The 11,221-nt window shown below is 51.0% G+C and overlaps 1 protein-coding gene across 1 annotated transcript; it reads left to right on the forward strand.

The window, feature by feature from the left end:
- The first annotated feature begins 4,880 nt into the window (after window positions 1-4,880).
- On the forward strand, window positions 4,881-7,062 carry LOC125510032 (2-alkenal reductase (NADP(+)-dependent)-like). Its single transcript, XM_048675121.1, has 5 exons — window positions 4,881-5,216; window positions 5,450-5,627; window positions 5,804-5,970; window positions 6,096-6,178; window positions 6,290-7,062. Exons 1-5 carry the CDS (start codon window positions 4,983-4,985, stop codon window positions 6,666-6,668), a joined length of 1,041 nt encoding a protein of 346 aa, XP_048531078.1. The 5' UTR covers window positions 4,881-4,982; the 3' UTR covers window positions 6,669-7,062.
- Window positions 7,063-11,221: the final 4,159 nt, after the last annotated feature.

The raw sequence follows: 11,221 nt of genomic DNA on the forward strand, positions 1-11,221 counted from the left end.
GAAAACTAGTTTTACTAATAATTTAGTTAGGAATAAGCATGCACAAAAGCTTGTTTGGATGGTAAAACATGTTTAAATACGGGAGACTCGCGGACTGCACCGTCACCGCCGCGTCCTCACATCGGCATAAGAGATGATCGTGTCCAGGCATGGATGCTGTGGTAGGCCATCTCAATGCTCACAAATGTGAATCTTAGCAGAAGAAATAACACTCGTGTGACAGACATGCGAAAATGCCCAATCATTGAAGAAGAAGAATTAGCACACAAGGAATCTGCTGCGGCTGCACAACTCAAGATCAAATTGTTGAGACAAGCATTTAGGACTCGGAACCAAGCCCTCAAGACGTTGGTGATGTAGTGCCGACCTGCTAGGGAAGGACCGGTGGTTGACTCTGATGCGACGGCCGCCGCGGGATGAGTGCTCGTCGGGGAAGGATTAGTGGTCAACAGTGATGACGACGGCCCGACGATGGCAAGGGCCACGAGCGCTGCAAGATGAGATGTCGCTGGGGAAGGAGAAGACCAGTGGTCAACGTCGCGGCCGCCGGCGGCGCGGGAGGACTGGTTACGTATGATGATGGCCATGGGCGGTGCGAGATGAGTTGTTGATGGGGAAGGAGAAACATGCATGCCAGCTGTGCCATACGCCGATCGGGGCGGCAGATGAAGAATTGGTTTATCGAAAAACGTCAAATAGTCATTTTTCTATAAGCTCGGTTTTTCAGTTTTACTAGAACTAAGATCTTCTTATCCAGGAATTTGTTATGTTAACCAAACAGAGTTTTAGTTTGTTATAACCCAAAACGTGTGTAGGCCACACTGGTTTAGTAAATCCCAGTATCCAAACAACCCCCTAGGCACGATAGGCGGCTCAGTTATGGAGCTAACGTTTTGGTGGACGGCCCAGCACGTACTCACACGTCGGGCATTCCTCCCGTACAACCTGGGCCCGCGTACGCAACACTGTTCGCTACCGTATATCCACGTTCACCCCTTTTCCACCTAAATAGCGTCAGTTATGTTAGAGCGATTTTTACTGATCCCAAGCCAGGAACAGACACCGCCGATTTCGGGAGCATCTGGGCTCGCGCATCGAATCGTCGTGTCCCATATACTCAGGTAAAACTACTCCACCTTTGGTTGAAGGTAATCTTGACGTCGGTATGACGCTCACATAAACACCACCAGTGGACACCAATAATGAGACATGTCACAACATCACAATAATCTCATACGAGATCCTTTCCAGAATGCATCATGATGAAATGCATCATGAACCAGTCACAATAGACCAAAGTAGAAAGAGGAGAGTTAACTCATGAATGTAGAACAGTGCGGCAAGACGCGTGTCACACTCTGGCCCCCTCTTCTCCGCGGCCCACGCATTTTTTGGAGGGTAAACATCGTCGCTTTTATTTAACTTAAAACACGTCTGGGATCTCGCCTGCGATCACTTCCAGAATGCAATCTGGTGGTGACCCAAGCCATACCTTACACAGTTCTTCGCCTACCTATCTTCGCTAATTTATGTGCGGCAACATTTGCAGAACGCCTCACCCACGAAACTCTAAAAGCATCAAAAGACCGAAGCATAGTCTTGATATCCTCCACCCAAGGGCCTGTCGCTGCCAAGATCCTTTCCGGAGTGTTTATCATCTGCACTAGAGCCTGGCTGTCCACCTCCAAATGAAGTCTTTGCACATTAACCTCTGCAGCAACAAGAATGGCTCTTTTGCATGCCTTGATCTCCGCACTCTCTGCCTCCATCACCTGAGGGAAGAAGTGGCAAGTCCCTGCAATATAAGCTCCATTGTGATCTCGCAACACCACGCCTCCTCCGCCATTGCCTCCAGCTCTGGAAGTGGCACCGTTGGTGTTGGCCTTGATCCACCCCTCCTCTGGCGCAGTCCATCTTTGCAGAATCGCAACTTTGGCCTCCCGATCCGGCTTCTCGTGAACCTCCCTCCATTCTCTCATGTAAGAGAAAACCCTCTCTATTATTTCATGTGGTTCATCTATCCTCTTGCCATTCTTTGTATCATTTTGTGCCAGCCATAAGGCATAAACTACATTGATCATCGCATGTCGTTCATCTTCATGAGCTTCAGCAAACCATCCTAGCAGCCAATTCGCCAGCTCGCCCTGGGAGCAAATGAAACTCGGTGGGACCGCCACCATTACTCCCTTTTCAGAACGTAACTGGTTCCAAAACTGGACTGAGTGTTGGCAAGTCCAAAATCTATGCATGATAGTCTCCTCACGGCCACACACTGCACAGAAAACTCCTGGCTTTATCCTCCGTCGCAGCAGCTCCGCACCCACCGCCAAGCCGTTTCTAATCACTCGCCACATCTGAATCTTAGTCTTGCTTGGTGCGCTTGTATCCCAAAGGCCCAAGTACCCTACATGCTTGTTAACTGAACTAGCTGATTCCAGCCGTCCGGTTTTCATCTTATTCATAGTCATTCTCAGATGATACGCAGAACGCACCGTGAAGATGCCATTCTTTGTATAGTTCCAAGCTAAACAGTCCTCCATCGATGGCCCCCCAATAGCAATCTATTTTATGTCTTGCGCATCATCCGGCGAGAACATTCCATCAATTCTGTTATTGTTCCAAGCATCACCCAACTCAACCATCAGATCTGCCACTTTAGTCACACCCTGCTCGAACAAAGCCCCGAGTGGCCTCATGCTGCCGCTTCTCGGGATCCAGTTATCATGGTGTATATTGATACTTGTTCCATCACCGACCCTCCAAACAAGTCCTTCTCTCAATAGATCACGCCCGTGGAGGATGCTCCGAAGGAGCCCCCCGAGGGACACGTGGCTGACATAATCGTGGTATCTGGAAATTATCTTGCCTTGAGAACTCAAGCACATAACGACGTTGGGTATTGTAAAATCCTCCATGCCTGTTTGGCCAATAGGGCTTGGTTGAAAGCTTCCGGATCACGAAAGTCTAGACCCCCATCCCGCTTTGCCTCACACATCTTCTCCCATGGGATCCAATGCACCTTCCTTTCACCATTTGTTGCCCCCCACTAGAATTTTGACGAGATAGAAGTCAGGTTCCAGCACATTTTCTTTGTGAGATGGAAACAACTCATGGTGTAGGTTGGTGTAGCTTGGAGTACCGACTTAACAAGCACTTCTCGCGCCGCCTTGGAGAGACCCTGGCCCTTCAGACCGTTAACCTTTCCTTTCGAGCACTCCGTGACATATTTGAAAGTACCATCCTTTGATCTCCCGACCAGTGTGGGGAGACCCAAATAACGTTAGCCAAGTGCCTCATTATGAATACCCAGTATGGTTTGTAGTTGGCCTTTCATGTCATCCTGAGTGCCTTTACCAAAAAGATGGCAGATTTTTGTAAGTTAATGCGCTGACCCGACGCCTCCTCGTACTGCCTCAAGATTTCCTTCAACTCCATCATATTTTCCATTGATCCCTCCAGGAACACAATATTGACATCGGCGAACAATAAGTGAGTAACATTGGGGCCAGTGCTCCCAAATGACACTCCTTTGATTCTCTTCTCCTCTTGTGCTCTTTTAAGCAACGCTGAGAACCCCTCTACACAGAACAAGAACAAATAGGGTGATAGTGGGTCCCCTTGTCTCAGTCCACGAGAAGGAACAAAATCCCTAGATAAACCACCAATAAGCCTCACTGAGAACCTCGCCGATGTTACACAAAGCATGATCATAGCAATCCATTGAGTATCAAAACCCACTCGATTCAAAACCTGCTCCAGAAATATCCATTTGACTATCATATGCCTTCATCATGTCTAACTTTACCGCACACAGTGGCTTCTTTCTCTTCCTGTTCCGAATGGCGTGCACACACTCATATGCCACAATGACATTATCCATAATCAACCTTCCCGACACAAAAGCACTTTGTTCTTCTGAGATCAAAAGAGAAAGTGAGCCTTTTAATCTATTTGCCAACACCATTGTGGCTATTTTATAGAGCACATTACATAAGCTGATTGGTCTGAATTGTGAAATCAACTCTGGTGAGTTGATTTTCGAAATCATGACAATAACCATATCATTAAAACCCTCAGGCGCCGACACACCGTTCAGAAAATCCTTCACCGCCTTGCACACATCCTCCTTAACCAAAGACCAGTGTCTTTGGTAGAAGAGAGCCGGGAGCCCATCAGGCCCGGGAGCCTTTGTAGGGGCCATTTGGAATAAACTGTCTCGATCTCGTCATTAGAAAAGGCTGCTGTCAGCCTTTGATTCATCTCCGCCGTAACCAATGGTACTATATTTTGTAACAGCACGTTGGCACCGGCCGACCCATCGGACATGAACAGTCGTTCGTAGAAAGAGGCAGCAAGTTCTCTCATGTCCTCATCCACCGTGCAGCGAGATCCATCCTCCAGTCGAAGCGCCCTAATGGTATTCTTTTTCTCTTTCTCTGTGAAGCTCAGTTCTGAAAATATTTGGTGTTTTGATCACCGGCTTTAAGTCAGTCCACCGGGAACGCTGACGGTAGAACAACTCCTCCCTCGTATAGATCTCTCTCAACTTTTCCTCAATGGCTCGGGTTTCCAGTGAACTCACGTGACTGCTATGTGGCTCGCATGAACACCACCGATGGACACCAATACTGCAACGTGTAACGACGTCACACCAAGGTCAGGCCAGATGGTCCAGATAAAACGCACCGGGAGCCAGCCACATTAGACCGCGGGAGGCCGCCACATTAGACCGCGTACAAAATGGAAAGAGAAGCGACGAAGAGCGGCGCGGCGAGACGCGCGGCACGCTCTAGTGTCGTCCAACGCACGACGTATGCCTCACAAGTCCGGCCCGCTGACAAATCTCCGGTGAGGTCCGGTCTTGCCCGCGCCTCATCACGCATTAAAAGCGCGCGCGGCTGCTCCCTCACTTCCATAGTACTCCGTATCTAGTAGACTACTGCAGATCACCCAACTCATCGGCGCGTCCGAGGAAGGAAGCAATGGCGGCGGCGGCGGAGGTGAGCAACAAGAGGGTGATCCTGAAGCGCTACGTGACGGGGTTCCCCTCCGAGGACGACATGGAGCTCGTCCCGGCGACGGCGCGCCTGGCCGTGCCGCGGGGGTCGAACGCCGTGGTGGTCAAGAACCTCTACCTCTCCTGCGACCCCTACCTGCGCAGCCGGATGTCCGGGAACGACGAGCCCAGCCACGTCCCGGACTTCGTCCAGGGGGAGGTACGTACTGCCGTCCTTTAATTTGTTTTAACCTAGCATCAAACTTGTGGTTCGCATGAGCAGAACTTGCAATATCTACTCTGTTACTGTTTCACGGGACAAGGGACAGCCGACAGTAATCTGATCGGCAGTTGTGTACATCGATTCAGCCTTTTCTTTTTCTGATCTGAATTTTTCCCCACCTGAAGCTGAAGGCATAACATTTTGCTGCCTCCCTACGTGAATCCTGCCAGGTTTTAACTACTTTAGGCGTAAGCAAGGTGGTGGAATCCGGACACCAGGATTACAAGCCCGGCGATCTGGTGTGGGGGTTGACAGGATGTGAAGAGTACACTTTGATCACTAATCTGGAGTCGCATTTCAAGATCAACCATCCTGAATTGCCGCTGTCATACTACACAGGAGTTCTTGGTGAGTTCACTTTTATTCATCACAAGTTAACCAGGTCTGGTTATCATTAATTCATTATAGTAATCTACTTGTTATTCTGAAACGTGAAAGTTATGGTTTGATTTCTTCATAGACCTTAGTCTGCTATAGAATCAATCAAAGTGTTTTCTCTGACTGCTAGAAACTTCATAATTCAGGCATGCCTGGCCTTACTGCCTATGTTGGATTTTTTGACGTGGCCAAGCCAAAAAAGGGCGAGTATGTCTTTGTGTCGGCAGCGTCAGGCGCCGTTGGACAGCTTGTCGGGCAGCTTGCCAAGATTTCTGGCTGCTATGTGGTTGGCAGTGCCGGTTCTGATGAGAAGGTCTGTGCCTACTCATTTGGGCACATCCCCAGACAATGAGTACCTTTGTTCATACTGATTTAATTTTGTCACTGCCGTTGGCGAAGCTTTCTATTTTTGATGAGATGAATTTGCCTTCTCCTCAGGTCAACCTCCTAAAAACAAAGTTTGGGTTTGATGATGCCTTCAACTACAAGAAGGAGCAGGACTTGGACGCCACACTGAAGAGGTTAATTGCAGGCCCCTTCCCTAGTTACCATATACTCTTGCGATTCTTCTAACTTCCAATGAATAGTGCCAGTTAATAAAGAGTTCTGCGTGCCATGATACTTGCTTTCAGATGCTTCCCAGAGGGCATCGACATCTACTTCGAGAATGTGGGTGGCGCGATGCTGGACGCGGTGCTTCTCAACATGAGGCTGCATGGGCGGGTGTCCGTGTGCGGGTTGATCTCGCAGTACAACCTGGAGCAGAGCGAGGGCGTGCGCAACCTTTTCTGCATCATCACCAAGCGCATCCGCATGGAGGGGTTCATCGTGACGGATCACTATGGCACTTACAGAAAGTTCGAAGAGGAGATGGCCGGCTACCTCAAGGACGGGAAGATCACCTACGTGGAGGACGTCGCCGAGGGGATCGAGAGCTTCCCGACGGCGCTCATCGGGCTCTTCTACGGGCGCAACGTCGGAAAGCAGCTGGTGGCCGTCGCACGGGAGTGACGTCGCATACCAGGAGCCCTCCTGGATCGAGAAGCAGTGATGTGCGTTCAGAGACCAGAATTCAGATATACATATATATAGAGAGAGGTACTTAGTCCGGTTGCTGGATTCCTCATGCTTTGAGCCAGTGTTTGGAGAAAGCAGAATCCTACTTAGGTAGGTGAACCAGGAAGCTGGAATGAATTAATAATCTTTACTAGTATATATATACAAGAATAAAAGTGGCTAAGCTAGCTTCGATTTGGTGCATTTCAAGTGCCAGGGCGTATGCTCTCTTGGGCTGCCACATGTCCATTTCTATCATCTTGCCGTGTTTTGGTTAAGCACCCATTTTTTTATTCTTGGCCTTGAGAAAGGTAAGAGCCACACAATAACTTATTGGTTTGGTCTGTTCTTTCTATTGACTTTGGGAAACTTTAATGTTGAATGTGTCAGCTCTACTGGCATTGATTAATTACGCTCGGTTGATTCATGCCATCCTCATTTGTTTCTACTGATTAATGTACGAGGATGCATGACATCCATGGATTGAGCAACTCCTTGGGCAAGCACCATATGCACAAATGCTATGGTGAGAATAGACTCATCTTCTTCTTAGTAGTGTCTCAGGTGGTCTTTGGGAAGAAGGGCAAGATGTGGCCAACAGCACATGGATCCTAGTAGTGTCGCGCTCTTGGTGGCTGGCGCGGACGGCGGCCGCCGTTGCCAATATAGTCATCTCGCAGCTCGACTGCATGAAGCTCCTCATGCAGGCATGCATTCTTCTAACCCCTGATGGCCCCTGGTTCATGCTGCTAGGCGTGAAGCTGATGTTTCTTATTTGCACTTCTTCTGTTCTATTCGCACGCACACATCATGTTGGTGGCGGGTGAGAGCACCAAGAAGGGAATTGGGTTCCTGCAGGTAACGACCCTACATTCCCTCTGCCTCTGTTCTGTTTTGTGTTGCAAACTAAAGAATGATCCAAATTTTGTTATGATTAAATGCATGTACCTTTAGAGGTTCCATGGTGATGTGACAAGTAAATTTAGAACTGCAACATTCAAATACACCACATAAAAGAAACTTTGGAGTTAGTTGAAGTCTTATCATTGAGCTTTTTCACAACACGTGCAGTCATAAGTTACCTGCACGAAATATCTAGGTAAAATAGCCCCACCCCCACCCCGCGTCGCCCGTGTCTGGCGACATTGGGGAAACCCTCGCCGCTGGGAGCCCCCCTTTGACTCCGCCACGCCCGCATCGCCGCCGCCAGAGGGCCGGCCGGCGAAGCCGTGCCGCACCTGGGGATGGCGGCGGCGGGGCGATTCCGTTCCTACCCTGCCCCGCGCTTGCATCGCGCCGCCCCTCCGCCACCGGCTCCCTGCAACGCCGCCGCTGATGGGCCGGCCGTGCCGGCCGCGTCACGCCTGAGGATGGCTGCGGTGGAGCGTCCCCCCTCCCCCCAGCGCTCGCGCTGGAGGCCTTCCCACTCCACGGCCCCAGATCGGATCTGGCGTGCCGCGGCCACTCCCCACGTCCAACTGCTGCACACATCCTGCTGGTCTTGCTCGTCGGCGCGGCCGTGTCTCTGCTGATCCTCCCCCAGTCCGCGTCTTGCCCCCCCCCCCCCCCCCCCCCCCCCAAGCCCCTCTTCTTGCTGCCGTCCGTCGGGGTGGGCGTGACCCTTGGGGGAGGTGACCGGGGCTCGGTCCTGCCTAGGTGCAGGCCACCCTTCATCCCGGGCGATGTCTCCTCCGAGCTACTGTGATGACCTCTGTGTGTGTGTGTGTGTGGTGACGATGGTCCTCTGGCAGCATGTTAGAAGCTCCGTGGTGGATTTTGTCGACACCGCTCCGGTCCCGGCCTCCATGGCCCTACGTTCTCCAGTGTTCTTGGTCTGCCAGCGTCCTCTACCGGTGTGGTTTCGGCCCCGATGCACCGGCAGTTGCGCCTCTTCCAGCTTCGGTTCACTGGCGTTCTGGTGGCTCCGCCTCCGGCGGTACGGATCTGCGTTTCCTTCTGGTTCCGGATTGCCGGCGGCGCCGGCTGCCATCCTTCCATCCGCATAGGTTCTCTACCCTGCTGCCTCTCCGACCCTGTCCACCTACACGCCATCTCGGTTTCAAAGCTCGCGTTTTTCGTCGGCGACATGTGCAGCCCCACCCCCATCTAAGGTAGCGGTCGACAAGCAGGTTGTCTCCGGCATCTTTGGATCCTGATCTGGCGGCTTTGGGATTGCTCGGACTGGGCCAGGCGAAATCCATGCTCGGCTTGCCGATGTTGGCTGCGGCGACACCCGCGGGTGTCGTTTCCCTTCCTGGAGGTGCTGCCATGGCCTTTTCCGTGCACCCCTTCGAGTATCGGGGGAAAACCTAGGTCCGGTTCTCCGGATCGGATGGCGATGACGTCCGTTTCCCTTTTTGAAGGCGCTATCTTGCAAGCTCGTGGTGTCCCGGTGTTGGAATTGAAGATGTTCGACGTCCTTCTGAGTTGGTTTGCTCCTCTAATTTTAGGTTTGGTGGGTTTAGTTGTGTCATTCCCCCTGTTCGGGCTAAGCACCCCGTCTCTCTATGCTCCGGACACCATGTTTATGCAAGAACTCTATGCTCCGGACACCATGTTTATGCCTTCTTGCGTTCATGGCATGTGTTGTACCCTTTGTTGTACTCTTTCTTCTTTCTTCTATCAATGAAATGATACGCAAACTTTGCGTATTCGCGAAAAAATAAGTTATCTGAATAATAATTGATAATAAATAACCAAAACAAAAAAAATACTTTACCAATTGACTGGATCGAACTACGTATAGATGACATTTATAAACATCTGTGTTTTGTTCAGTATGCAAATAGTGGGACATTTGCTCAATAACTAGGGATGAGGTACTAGAAATTCTAAAAAAGAATAGAAAGCACCACAAGGGCTTCGAGTTGATGGTACTCATCGTGCACTCTGGCCGCAGCCCAGCAAAGGGCCAGTATAGGTGATGCATTATAACACACACAAAATTTGAATTACAAAAATAGCACAAGTGCTTCATCTGCACAGTCCAATCTTCACAGAGAAATCAATGACCAAACTTGGAACAGGAAAAATACAGAACTGGAATGACATGCCTACTTGATTTCTATAGGATGAGCAAACTGCAGGAATTTGTAGAGAGTGTTCGATGCCACACAAAAACAAAAGAACTGTACAAAGAGGTTAGACACTACCGGAATCGCCCCCTATGCCGACGGCCAGGGCCGTTGGCATAGGCCTGAGTCCCGTCGGGGTAGACCTATGTCGACGGCCCCCGTCGGCAACATATGCGTCGGCACAGCCAGGGAGGCCGTCGGCTTAGAAAAGCCGTCGGCATATATGATACGCCGACGGGGGCCGTACATCTATGCCGACGGCCCCGGCCGTCGGCAACTATCACGCCTAACGGCGGCCGCCGTCAAGTCTGCCCAATGACTGATCGCCACGTGGCACCCCTATGCCGACGGCCTAGCCGTCGGCTTAGTCAAAACCTATGCCGACGGCTAGACCGTCGGCATAGGGGTGCCATGGGGCGACCAGCCGCTGCTCGTGGACCAGGGCTATGCCGACGGCCGGGCCGTCGGCATAGTTTGAAACTAAGCCGACGGCCAGGCCGTCGGCATAGTCCTTCATACAGAGCTCCCAGTAGCTGACACGTGGCACCTATGCCGACGGCTAGGCCGTCGGCATAGGTGCCACGTGTCAGCTACTGGGAGCTCACGCTAGCCCTATGCCGACGGCCTAGCCGTCGGCATAGTTTGCTTTTGCTTTTTTTTCTTTTTTCTGTTTGTTTTCAGATCAATTCAATTCAAATAGCAGCACATATCAGCAGATATATATGATGAGATAGACATATAGAACACAACGGGATATCATCCGGCACCACCACAACAATATATGCATAAGCATCATCACACACAAGTCTCTAAATGAACATCATCACAACCAACATAAGCATATAGAGAAGCACACAAGTCATCTAAATGATCATCACCACACACAAGTCATCTCAAGCATCATCACCACACAAGGATCATCGAGCACCGCGGAGGTCGTCACCGCCAAGACGGCCAAAGCCCAGGTCGTCACTGCTAGCGGCAGCGCTACCGCCAAGACCGCCTCCGCCTCCATCTCCGCCTCCGCCTCCGTGGATCGGAGTGGTCGGGCTCCGTGTCTCCGGAGTGCTGCGAAGACCACCGCCAACGGTAGATCCACATGTTCCCTGGATGTTGAAAAGACATATGCACGGGATATATGACTGTGTTGAAAGGCATGACATGCTTTGGATGAATAGATTGGGGATGAACTAACCGGCGAGGAGCCAGCATTCTGTGCCACAAACTCCTCAAAGCTCATCAGCACTGGTTGTGCCGGAGGGCATTGTGCTGTAGGAAACTGAGGACACCTGCCAGCCGCCATATGCTGAAAAGCCTGCTGCATCTGGCTATCCCTCTGCACTTGGTGTTCATAAAGCCTCTGATGCCACGCCATGGTCTCCTGGCGTGTGTACTCCATGTAGGCCTACGGTATGACATGATGGAACTCATAAA

This window comes from Triticum urartu, chromosome 5 (assembly GCF_003073215.2).
Source record: "Triticum urartu cultivar G1812 chromosome 5, Tu2.1, whole genome shotgun sequence".
Classification (NCBI taxonomy): Eukaryota; Viridiplantae; Streptophyta; class Magnoliopsida; order Poales; family Poaceae; genus Triticum; species Triticum urartu.

Coding starts and splice junctions, on each gene's coding strand:
- LOC125510032 (XM_048675121.1), top strand. CDS start 4,983: ATGGCGGCGGCGGCGGAGGTGAGCAACAAGAGGGTGATCCTGAAGCGC. Junction 5,628..5,803: donor ATACTACACAGGAGTTCTTG/GTGAGTTCACTT, acceptor TTCATAATTCAG/GCATGCCTGGCCTTACTGCC. Junction 5,971..6,095: donor GTGCCGGTTCTGATGAGAAG/GTCTGTGCCTAC, acceptor CCTTCTCCTCAG/GTCAACCTCCTAAAAACAAA.